The 13,061-nt window shown below is 40.7% G+C and overlaps 2 protein-coding genes across 2 annotated transcripts in view; one reads left to right on the forward strand and one right to left on the reverse strand.

Moving 5' to 3' along the window:
• Positions 1-8,162, reverse strand: part of LOC116620280 (prokineticin receptor 2) — a 9,629-nt gene extending 1,467 nt beyond the window's left edge. Inside the window, exons 1-3 of the mRNA XM_032386024.2 lie at positions 8,019-8,162; positions 3,456-3,524; positions 1,447-2,065 (exon numbers count right to left, since the gene is read on the reverse strand). Of these exons, the coding sequence (XP_032241915.2) occupies positions 1,447-2,065; positions 3,456-3,501 (665 nt within the window). The 5' untranslated portion in view covers positions 3,502-3,524; positions 8,019-8,162. The remainder of the gene's footprint in view (positions 1-1,446; positions 2,066-3,455; positions 3,525-8,018) is intronic.
• LOC5516178 (carnitine O-acetyltransferase) overlaps positions 1-12,920 on the forward strand; it is a 21,567-nt gene extending 8,647 nt beyond the window's left edge. Inside the window, exons 8-13 of the mRNA XM_001636271.3 lie at positions 9,975-10,094; positions 10,266-10,388; positions 10,768-10,903; positions 11,421-11,483; positions 11,800-11,937; positions 12,298-12,920. Of these exons, the coding sequence (XP_001636321.3) occupies positions 9,975-10,094; positions 10,266-10,388; positions 10,768-10,903; positions 11,421-11,483; positions 11,800-11,937; positions 12,298-12,504 (787 nt within the window). The 3' untranslated portion in view covers positions 12,505-12,920. The remainder of the gene's footprint in view (positions 1-9,974; positions 10,095-10,265; positions 10,389-10,767; positions 10,904-11,420; positions 11,484-11,799; positions 11,938-12,297) is intronic.
• The last annotated feature ends 141 nt before the right edge of the window (positions 12,921-13,061 follow it).

Raw genomic sequence — 13,061 nt, forward strand, 5'->3', positions numbered from 1 at the left:
GTTGATCCAATCCTAAGTTAAACTAACACACAATGACATTAATGTTTACTTCTACAAATAAATTTACGAATAGTGAAGCGAAAAAAACGCGGCTACAATCGGTGCGGAGTGATTGTACTACAGCTCCTGTCAAGTTGAGCACTCGTCGCTCTCGTTACATGAATTTCATGTCACATTTCACGAATTTAGCTATGCGAAATCACGGGTCACGAAAGTAAAAATACCTCAATCACGGATCACGATAGAGTACTCGGTCACGATTCACAAATTTATTTTTGGCTTATCACGAATTTAATTTAGGGCCAATCACGAATAACGAAAATACTCTTCACCGCCCTTTTTAGAAATATTCGTATCCTGGACTCCTGGATTGCGCATGCCAAATAACAGCCCCCAAACCGAGACTCGTTGAACCAAGAAGCCTGATTTGACACCCACGCCCCCCCCCCCCCCCCCCCTCGGGATAATAAATGAACTTTCCCTTAGGCTAACATATCACTTGTAATGGTCTTGTGTTTGTTTGATTTGGTCTTGTTTACTACGGTTTTCTATTTTACGCCGACGATTTCAAACAGCTAATCCGCCTTCTGTCTTCCGTCATTGAAAATCCTTCAAACGTTTCATTGGCCACCACACAGGCTTACCAACCTCTCAGTCAGTCTCCAGTCAATCCAAGTAACTAGCTCGAATATTTTCACGATTAACCACCTCCTGTATAATTGTCCTATAATTGTCTTATATCCTAGAATAAAGGTCACAATAAACTCTCATTGCTTTGTGATGTGTATTTATTCAGAATAAGAGGTATTTCTAACGTTTAAGCAGTTGAGGGATTCCACGTTACTATAATTATACAGGAGGTGATCAATCGTAAAAATATTCGAGCTAGTTACTGGGATTGACTGGAGACTGATGAGGTTGGTAAGCCTGTGGCCAGCACTGACCTTTTCCGCAAGGCGCTGGACCGCCCATCAAAAATCAATAAATGTTATTTCGTTAGTTTAAATGACGGAAGCTAAAAAAATAGTGGTTTTGAATCATTGACTAGAGTTCTCAATTGTAGTAAGCTGTTTGCAAGAAAAATATCTTTCTCTAATAACCTCATGTTTAGGCATCGAATTATTGGAAGAATAAAGGCCGACCTTATAGTTCGGAAAGCTAACGGTCAGCTCTGTTCATTCGGGTTCAAATGACGGGCGCTTTTGGAGCGGACCCAGAGAGAAAGCTGTGAATTAAAAGATGACGTCATAAAAAGATGGCCGAACGGCCGAGAGACGCCTGTGGACAAGTTTAAAGGGCGGATAACCAGAAAAATGTACCAAAGATTCTTATAATTTTTATAACACCAATGCAAATCGTGTTCACATAAAGTTTCTTCCAATGTTGAGTGAAAACAATATAAATGTGTGGCGGACAAGGGCTCTTTAAAATGATACCATAACATACCCAATCCACGCGTAGATGGCGATCATCGCGATAAGCATCCCTAAGAACACCGTCCCGAGAATAAAACCGTTTAGCTTGGAGCTCCGTTGTCCGCAGAAGACCTCCCCTTTGCTGGTCACACCCAGACAGGCCGAGAAGACTGTGTCGAGGCTAAGAAGCGCGCTAATCCACGTGACCGCAACGGCATACTTGACCCACCCTGACAAAGCCTTGTGCTTCAAGGGTCGTTTGACGGCGAACAGCCTGTCCAGTGATATAAACAACAGGCTGAACAACGAGACGTAACAAGAGGAGTAAAATATCGTGTAGAAACTCCGGCACGTGATTTCCCCTAACAGGCCTTTAAACCATGTGTTGGTCCAGAAGGACTTGGTCGTGATTGGGCAGCCGACCAGCGTGGAGATGACGTCACTGATTGCCATATTTAGGATGAGGATGTTGGTACTATTGCGCATGCCCGGTCTGCTCGTGACGTAGATAATCAGTACGTTTGCGACTGACGAGAGGAAACTGGTGAAAACTGCAGGTGCTGTCAAAGATACTTTGACTTCGTGACTAATGCTGAAGAAGAATTCATTGCATCCCGCTCTTGATGACTCAACCCAGGGGGGTTTAGACACTGAGAGAAAGAGACAGGCAATTTAGAATAATACTGGAGAATGTCCAATTCTTCTTTTTGTTTAAACTCATTCAGGGATCCCCTTGTGTGCAAGGAACCCCTTATCTAGGAATCCTCTTATCAAGAAATCACCTTTTTTACGATCCCCTTATTCTATTTTATTTTATTTATAAGGCATAATGAAATAATCTGCTTGTCTAGAAACCCCCTTTTCTATAAGCCGTTTTGTCTGGGAATTTCCTATTTACAAATACTGTCTAGGAAATTCCTATTTACAAATACCTTTGTCTAGGGATTTCCTATTTACAAATCCCTTTGTCTAGGAATTCCTTATTTACAAATCCCTTTGTCTAGGAATTTCCTATTTAGAAATCCCTTTGTCTAGGAATTCCCTATTTTCAAATCCCTTTGTCTAGGAATTCCCTATTTACAAATCCCTTTGTCTAGGAATTTCCTATTTACAAATCCCTTTTTCTAGGAATTCCCTATTTACAAATCCCTTTGTCTAGGAATTCCCTTATTTACAAATCCCTTTGCCTAGGAATTCCCTTATTTACAAATCCCTTTGTCTAGGAATTCCCTATTTACAAATCCCTTTGTCTAGGAATTCCCTTATTTACGAATACCTTTGTTTAGGAATTCCCTTATTTACAAATCCCTTTGTCTAGGAATTCCCTATTTACAAATCTCTGTCTAGGAATTCCCTATTTACAAATCCCTTTGTCTAGGAATTCCCTTATTTACAAATCCCTTTTTCTAGGAATTCCCTTATTTACGAATCCCTTTGTCTAGGAATTCCCTTATTTACGAATCTTTTTGTCTAGGAATTCGCTTATTTACGAATCCCTTTTCTAGGAATTCCCTTATTTACAAATCCCTTTGTCTAGGAATTCCCTTATTTACGAATACCTTTGTTTAGGAATTCCCTTATTTACGAATCCCTTTGTCTAGGAATTCCCTTATTTAAGAATCTTTGTCTAGGAAATCCCTTATTTACAAATCCCTTTGTCTAGGAATTCCCTTATTTACAAATCCCTTTTTCTAGGAATTCCCTTATTTACGAATCCCTTTGTCTAGGAATTCCCTTATTTACGAATCCCTTTGGCTAGGAATTTCCTTATTTACGAATCCCTTTTCTAGGAATTCCCTTATTTACAAATCCTTTTGTCTAGGAATTCCCTTATTTACGAATCCCTTTGTCTAGGAATTTCCTTATTTACAAATCCCTTTGTCTAGGAATTCCCTTATTTACATATCCCTTTGTCTAGGCATCCCCTTATTTACGAATCCCTTTGTCTAGGAATTCCCTTTTTTTACGAATCCCTTTTTCAAGGAATTCCCTTATTTACGAATAACTTTGTCCACCCGAGTTCGTGTGCTGGGTTTGTACCATTTAAGTATGGTAAAGGTGCATATGACATGTTCCACGTCTCCATTCCCACGCTTGGCCCCACAGACACTGCAAGTAAAAATACATCTCGCTAGTTACATTTGTTTATGATATAAGAAGGCGGTTCAGCGCAGCCTCCACGAATAAATGTATTAGAGTAGTTCTAAATAGAGTACAGTGGAACCTGGATTTTACGATGCTGGATTTTACGATAACGTCTATTTTACGATGGCGTTTCTTTCTCCCGGCGGAAATTCAGTGAAATGTACGAGAAATTACCTCGATTTTACGAAATTGGATACAACGATATTTTCGATTTCACGATACACATCTGTTCTCCCAAGCGTAATTTTGACCTCGATACAACGGTATTACTGATCTGTCTATCAAACACCAGGGAGGAGGGGGCAGGGGCCTTTTTAAACCAACGGGTTTCAAGCGGTATGCAACCGACAACAAATTTATTAAACAGTTTAAAATCCCAGCGTTCTTATATATAGTATTTGGAACCACCAGCCACCCCTTTCCCTGAGACCACTACCCGCCAATCCCCCCCACTTATGGGACCACTCTCTGCCCCTGAAAACGAGAGAAAAACTCAAGACACCACAAATGGTACAGTACAGTTAACCGATTTTTTGACGTGACAGATTACAAACAGCGTGACTTTTGACGTGAGAGATTACAAACAGCGTGACTTTTGACGTGACAGATTACAAACAGCGTGACTTTTGACGTGACAGATTACAAACAGCGTGACTTTTCTCGTGACAGATAACAAACAGCGTGACTTTTGACGTGACAGATTACAAACAGCGTGACTTTTTGACGTGACAGATTACAAACAGCGTGACTTTTGACGTGACAGATTACAAACAGCGTGACTTTTGACGTGACAGATTACAAACAGCGTGACTTTTGACGTGACAGATTACAAACAGCGTGACTTTTGACGTGACAGATTACAAACAGCGTGACTTTTGACGTGACAGATTACAAACAGCGTGACTTTTGACGTGACAGATTACAAACAGCGTGACTTTTGACGTGACAGATTACAAACAGCGTGACTTTTGACGTGACAGATTACAAACAGCGTGACTTTTGACGTGACAGATTACAAACAGCGTGACTTTTGACGTGACAGATTACAAACAGCGTGACTTTTGACGTGACAGATTACAAACAGCGTGACTTTTGACGTGACAGATTACAAACAGCGTGACTTTTGACGTGACAGATTACAAACAGCGGGACTTTTGACGTGACAGATTACAAACAGCGTGACTTTTTATGAAGTTTTTTCTCTTAAATAGCTTTATTTCTCAATGAATTTTATACCAATTGCAACCAAATTTACCGGGAGATGTCAAGAGCTGCAAATAAACTACGTGAGAAAGTTTTTAACATAATATGGCCATTTCAAAGAACATTGGATATTTCCTCTAAAATCTGTAAGATATTCAATGTTGTTATATGCTTTTAAATGATGTATACAGTATACATATCAGTGTTTATGTTACAAGGGAAAACCTGTGGTACACGGTCTGTATATTGCGCAAATCAAATGAACGCGATAGATTCCTGTGATTTAATTTATTGCAAACACAGTGAACCACAATTTATTTAAATACTATCGAAATCAATCCCTGCAGGTTCCGAGGCCCTTGACATGGGATGCGATGTGCATGCTCAGACAAAAAGTCACCCTGTTCAGATTACACTTTTACAGAGACTCACTGTACTGTCTTACACAGAGTACAGTTACAATATTATTATTTTGTAAAAGTTGATAATTAACTCGACCTCTCTACAACGATATTTCCAATGGGTTTTTCTTTATATCGTAAAATCGAGGTCCTCTTTGGAACGATACCTCGCAAAGCTCTCCTTATGAGTTGGTTAGCGGGCGGTGGACGGGAAGGAGATTTGAGCGGATGACGTTTTTTGCATGAATTCCAGTATTTCAAAATTTCAAATTAGGGGTGCAACCAGGAGGTCCTCCCCCCTCCCCCTCCCCCTCCCCGCTCCCCCCCGCTCCCCCCTCCCCCTCCCCGCTCCCCCCCGCTCCCCCCTCTCCCTGTGTACGCGCCTATGCCAAGTGTACTCGTGATTAACAGTAGGGCTCAAGATAGCTGTTAGAAGGAAATGCTTATCGTTCGATTTCGGATTGTTCAAGGACTTTAAGTATTTATTCTTCCTGTCACCAAACTTTGGTTCAATTGGTGATGGATCAAAAATCATAAAAAAATGTCAGGTGCTGAAAATTATTAATAATGGCGACTCGTAATTTAACTCTAGACATTAAAATTCACTATTAGAAGTCATGGTATAAGTTTTGATGCAATGTAGTGATATTCAAAGTAAGGGGAACTCCGAGGCATATAGGGATTTGTTTTACTTTAAGACGGGAAATGAGCAAACTAAGGGGACATCAATACATTCATCGAACTCCGAGGCATGTAGGGATTTGTTTTACTTTAAGACGGGAAATGAGCAAACTAAGGGGACATCAATACATTCATCGAACTCCGAGGCATATAGGGATTTGTTTTACTTTAAGGCGGGAAATGAGCAAACTAAGGGGACATCAATACATTCATCGAACTCCGAGGCATATAGGGATTTGTTTTACTTTAAGACGGGAAATGAGCAAACTAAGGGGACATCAATACATTCATCGAACTCCGAGGCATATAGGGATTTGTTTTACTTTAAGACGGGAAATGAGCAAACTAAGGGGACATCAATACATTCATCGAACTCCGAGGCATGTAGGGATTTGTTTTACTTTAAGACGGGAAATGAGCAAACTAAGGGGACATCAATACATTCATCGAACTCCGAGGCATGTAGGGATTTGTTTTACTTTTAAGACGGGAAATGAGCAAACTAAGGGGACATCAATACATTCATCGAACTCCGAGGCATGTAGGGATTTGTTTTACTTTAAGACGGGAAATGAGCAAACTAAGGGGACATCAATACATTCATCGAACTCCGAGGCATATAGGGATTTGTTTTACTTTAAGACGGGAAATGAGCAAACTAAGGGGACATCAATACATTCATCGAACTCCGAGGCATGTAGGGATTTGTTTTACTTTAAGACGGGAAATGAGCAAACTAAGGGGACATCAATACATTCATCGAACTCCGAGGCATATAGGGATTTGTTTTACTTTAAGACGGGAAATGAGCAAACTAAGGGGACATCAATACATTCATCGAACTCCGAGGCATGTAGGGATTTGTTTTACTTTAAGACGGGAAATGAGCAAACTAAGGGGACATCAATACATTCATCGAACTCCGAGGCATATAGGGATTTGTTTTACTTTAAGACGGGAAATGAGCAAACTAAGGGGACATCAATACATTCATCGAACTCCGAGGCATATAGGGATTTGTTTCACTTTAAGACGGGAAATGAGCAAACTAAGGGGACATCAATACATTCATCGAACTCCGAGGCATGTAGGGATTTGTTTTACTTTAAGACGGGAAATGAGCAAACTAAGGGGACATCAATACATTCATCGAACTCCGAGGCATGTAGGGATTTGTTTTACTTTAAGACGGGAAATGAGCAAACTAAGGGGACATCAATACATTCATCGAACTCCGAGGCATGTAGGGATTTGTTTTACTTTAAGACGGGAAATGAGCAAACTAAGGGGACATCAATACATTCATCGAACTCCGAGGCATGTAGGGATTTGTTTTACTTTAAGACGGGAAATGAGCAAACTAAGGGGACATCAATACATTCATCGAACTCCGAGGCATGTAGGGATTTGTTTTACTTTAAGACGGGAAATGAGCAAACTAAGGGGACATCAATACATTCATCGAACTCCGAGGCATGTAGGGATTTGTTTTACTTTAAGACGGGAAATGAGCAAACTAAGGGGACATCAATACATTCATCGAACTCCGAGGCATGTAGGGATTTGTTTTACTTTAAGACGGGAAATGAGCAAACTAAGGGGACATCAATACATTCATCGAACTCCGAGGCATGTAGGGATTTGTTTTACTTTAAGACGGGAAATGAGCAAACTAAGGGGACATCAATACATTCATCGAACTCCGAGGCATATAGGGATTTGTTTCACTTTAAGACGGGAAATGAGCAAACTAAGGGGACATCAATACATTCATCGAACTCCGAGGCATATAGGGATTTGTTTTACTTTAAGACGGGAAATGAGTTGAATAACCTGTCAGCCGCCACTCTGGAATCCACTTCTGTTCTAAACAATTTAACTTTTATTTTTTATTTATAAATGTTTTGTTATTTTGACATCGCCCCAAATGTCTTGCCTGATGGGTATTCCCCTTAGAATATAAGCACTGTTATTTCTTGTCGATTTTCAGAAACATTTCCTGGTTTACATTTCACAAATGCACCTGTCGTGATATACTTCATTTATCTACCCCCTTCTCTTCCCCTCCCTTTTGGATCGTGCCTCCCCCTTCGAGAAATGTCGCTAGCATCTATGAAGTCTTCAAACGTTTTTTTAGCGTACACCTTTTGCAATTAAATGACTTATTACGTACCGAGATGCCGTTGGAACTCAGTCTTACTGGCTAAGAGCCTCTAGGGGTTCCTTTTCTCACCCGTCTAAGGTCGGCCGTAAATGTTTTTAGTCGTCTTTGTACGATAGGCGAAGTGTAACCCGATGGACGCGAACGTGAAATGAAGTTAGTGGTACAAAAATGAAATAATAGTAATTACTTGTGAAAAACAAATTAAAAATTTTCAGCTGCCTATTTCATTGAAGCTGCTTTATTAAAAAGTCAGGTATTGATGAGATCGAGTAAAGAGATCAATTTCAAAGTATGACGCGCTTTACGGCCACCTAGCGGACGTACAGAGGGCAGGAGGGTACATAGATAATAGTAAAATATTTGTCCCTCAGAAAGCAAGTGTCCAGATAAATTTCAAAAAGCCTTTTATTTTTATATTTATGAGACTAGCCAGTTTATAGTTCAACGTTGAAATAGGTGTTTATTGAAATGAAAAGAGAAATCATTTTTGATATGTCAAGAAATTGGATATCAATAATTGAAATGGGATTGATCTTTGTATATTTCCTCTGCTCTTTTGGCAGCCCAAATGCTATTTATTCACTTGGAAAAGTATTTTAATTTTGTCGCTAGCAAATGATTATCTAAACCATAAAAATCAATTCTAGCCTTGAATAAACGCCTTCAAATCTTGAGGAAATTTAATCATGTTTGAATTCACATATTTCGATCCCCATATCTGACATTACATCGCCCTCATATTTATTTAATTTTACAATGAAATAAAGGCGGCAGGAAATTATAAAATATGATATATATGATTGTGGCATTGATAAGCCTTTATAGTCTTTTTGCTTCTTCATCTTGACCAGTGATTGATCAATCTGACCATATCGACCGGCTTTCATGTGAATCTTATTGTCAATACTCTGTGAAAGAAATAGAATGGAGTTATTCGTGGCCCTGTGCTCTGTGTTCGCGTTTTTCCAACCTTTCTTGCTCCGTGCAACTTTGTCACATGTGAAACAAAGCGCGTTCAGATACTCAATTTTTGATTCTAATTTCTCATAAACGCAGGTTTATGAGAAATTTAGAAGATGCGCGGCTTGCACTCAAATGTTGAAAAGGAATAATTCTTCGTTTTTCGAATAATCTTTAAAAATACGCTTGTATTGACTATCTGGAATTTACTCTTGTGCAACACTGGTCCTCTTGCCTCTCTCAAGTTGCCTTAAGGTTTGGACTTAGCAGGGGGCGTAAATTCGAGGATAGATCTTTGTAGGCGAGAGTGCATTTTTTTAAAGATTGCGAGGACAATTTTGGCGTAAAATAAAGATTCGTCAATCGCGGAGTTTGACAGGTCGGTTTTAAGCCAACAATTCGTGTGCTTCAAGCTGAAGTATTGGTAGGTGTTACTGTGAATTAAGAAAAAAATTAATCGCGAAGATTTCGAGATTTTTATTTTAATATAAAATTATTGCTTAAATTTAACTTGCATGAAAAAAATTTGGATTTTCAAGAAAAGTGAATCTAGCGGAATATGATTAAGCATAGATGTATTAATAAAATCTGAAAAAATTACGAAAATCGCGCCAAAAATGAGTCTTCTGTAGGGAACTTAGTATAAGCTGTTTATCCCAAACAACCTCGGCGCGCCACCCACGTCCTCCCTTTGTGTATTTCAGTGCAAAATTCAATAAGGCCCTACTTTTGACAAATGAATTCTGTTATATTAGCTTCAGTGTAGCACACCTTGCAGTGTAGTATTATTTTAAAGTAAACTGAGGAATGAAAAGCTTTTGAGTAGTGTTCAGCTAAACATGAATTATCTAAGTAGTCGAACCATAGCAGGTCCCGGATGTACACAAGATTCGTATAAATAACACAGGGTATCCAAACATGACTAAGCAAAATACTACACCAATTCCTCTTCCTCCACTAGCCCCATTGTCCTAAATTGTTTAATTAATCTGGCTTTTATTTTAGAAATGACTACAAGTCGATTGAAATCGCTGCATCAAATCTTCCTGCTCCAAAGAAAATAAAATGGAATTTGAAAGCATCTTCTCTTGAGGCAATAGAGAAAGCAAAGCAGAGACTCCAGAGGTGCGTGCCGAATCTTGTCGTCAGTCGGTCGGTCGGCCGGCACTCACTCGGTCGGCCTTCGAGAGGTCGGTCGGCCGGCCGGTGATTTGTACGGAGAACTGCCATTTGATATTCGCCATTTGCACAGACAACTTGATTTGAAATATGTGATGTTTTGACCTCTTGCTGTAGGGATATTAATGCCGTAGAAGTTAAACTCTTCGAGTTTCAAGGTTATGGAAAGGACTTTATCAAGTCTCAGAAACTTAGTCCCGATGCTTGGTTCCAGATATCCCTTCAGCTCGCATTTTACAGGTAAAATATCTCGTGTTTATTAGAATGTAGTAACTGCCACTTTGAAAGATATAGGGTCCCATGATTTCGTGATGAGCGTGGGTTCATAGATTGCTTAAAAACTCAGAAATCTAGGCCAGTTGCCTGTTTTTTTTAGGGGGGGGGGGGCACGTTTACACATTTAGCGGATCATTTTCTCTTAGGTAGCTCGTCCTAGCTCGCAGTGGTACTCAATTTTCATTCAGTCCTTCCTTCCAGTCCGAGAAGCTTTTTCGGGGGTCCGACTTATCAAGGGTTCGAGTTTGTGTCCTTTTCCCCTTGATGTGAATGGGGCTTGATGTCATGACAGAGTTTGTGTCGTTAACCATTGTTATGCAAATGAGGCTGGATTTCATGACAGGCTACATGGTCATGTTGCCGCACCGTACGAGACTGCCACCGTTCGCAAGTTCAAGCTTGGACGGTCGGATAGCATTAGAAGCGCGTCTATTCCCACGCTTGAGTTCGTCAAGGCGATGAGCAAGAGTTATACCTCTGTAGGTAGCCTTCCATGCTTGCGTTTTACCGAGGTTTCGGATTGGGTTTCCTGTGGTGAGTAGGAGTTGTGACGTCACAGGAAACCGTCTTCCCAGCAGTCCCTGGAATCCCGAATAGTGTTATTATAGTAAAATTGAATAAGTTGGGGGGGGGGGGGGGGGGGTGTAGAAGGAGCGGCAAGGAAAATAGGATCTGATAAAGCAGAAAAAAGACGGGAAGAGGACAGGCCGTGGGACATGGGAGGCCTTAGGCAGTGAAAGGTGTGGAAGAATGCCAAGAGATCTGTGAGCTACCTGTGTTTAAAGAATAATTCATACCAATCTAGAGGTCGTGTTTTACTTTTACAAAAGAAACCTGAATTCCACACCGCCAAAAAAGCACGACGAGTGAATGTCGATTGGAGGCAGCCGACTGCCGATTATTTGAAGCCTGAGCGCCACAAGCCAGATGGACCCGCCCATACCCTGCTCGTTGACTTTCAATCATGCCTTTTAATATTTCGCTTTATTTCCACAGCAAGCTGAGCGCCACAATCTGATGCGTGAAGCCATATCTTATCACTCTAAACTCACCAAAGAGGTAGGCACGAAACGCGCAACTTTACTTGAACCTCGATACTCGACATACGATATTCTCGGTATAGCGATACTCGGTATGCGACATTCTCGGCGATAACGATACTCGATATGCGACATTTCGGCATAACGACACTTTATATACGATATGCGAAATCTAGAAAAAGAACAGGTGCGGCCAGGGTCGGTAGCCAACGTCCCCCCATCTCCCTTCCCTCGATCCGCGTCGTCCAGATCCCTTATCATTGTCACATCTTTCTTCCCGATCTCTTCTTCTTCATAACTGCTTGCAAACTAATATCGTTTTTGCTTTATTCCAGGCCATGAATGGCCAAGGCATCGATCGTCATCTTTTCGCCCTAAAGTGCGCGTCACAAGAGGCGGGCATGGATCTCCCCGCTGTCTTCGCCGACCCAACTCACAAGTATTTCTTTGATTGCAAGCTTTCGACAAGTCAGGTAAGATTGAAACTCATTTCCGTCTTTGGCGTTTTTTGTTAATGGATAATAGGTGAAATGGGGGTTTTGTATTTTACGATCCGAGCTTGAATTTGCATCGAGAAACAAAGTGTATAGCTGTCTGCCAGACTCGCAGTAAAGCTCCTTTCAGTGAAATGAAAAAAAAAAAACTGTTATTACTCTATTGGGATTTTTGCTGGCCTTCCGGGTCACGTGGGTCGGAAAACGCTAGTCTGCTTCGCAGTTTTTTTTAGTGTCACGCACGTCTTCCATGAGTAGACAAAAACGCGGAATTTCGACCTATTTTTAATATTTAAGCTACCGTGCATTTTTGTAATAGTATGCGTGTCCATGTCACAGGTTCCAATGCCTCATAGATGCTGGACTCTTTTCGGTCCCATGGTGACGGACGGCTACGGGATTTGCTATAACCAACTCCCCGACCGGGTATTATACTGCCTCACAACGGACGACACAAACCCGATAACCGACGCTGGCCATTTTGCCGCGGTCTTGAAAAAGTCGCTCAACGACATGCAGCTTCTGGCGACAACATCCAAGTTGTAAAAAAGGCGCGAAAAATACCAGCGTTCCCGTCAACAGGCAAGGTAGATGGCGCGAAAAATGAAATGAATCCCACGCGGGCGCGAAGTTCGCGACAAAATGATAATAGTATATTATCTATGAACTAAGTACCAAAAGTAATAATATAAAATATGAAGATAAATTGTATAGGTAGATTCAACAGTCACGGTATGTAGATTTACTCACTGGATAAACTTTTGCTGGAATCGTCTAACATGTTATTTAAGGAAAAGAGAATTGATATATTTTCACCCTCACATTAACTCACATGTTTTAGCTTGGGTTGTCAACGCTGATGTTAAGATGGATCGTCTACATGTTTACAAGTGAATATTTAGGTTAAAAACGGATGCATATTTTAATAATAAAATAAAAAAACTAACTGAGTATAAATGCAATACTGGGTGTAGTGTTTGGTGAGGTCGTGGGCCCCCTTCTAGTATCCCGGCCCGTCCTTCCCTTTCCACGCCCGTATTTTCCCTGCTGCAATTTGCGGACGCATCCAGGGGCGTACGCACAAGTTGCAGTCAAAGCATTCA

The sequence above is a fragment of the Nematostella vectensis genome, chromosome 8 (assembly GCF_932526225.1).
Source record: "Nematostella vectensis chromosome 8, jaNemVect1.1, whole genome shotgun sequence".
NCBI classification, from domain to species: domain Eukaryota; kingdom Metazoa; phylum Cnidaria; class Anthozoa; order Actiniaria; family Edwardsiidae; genus Nematostella; species Nematostella vectensis.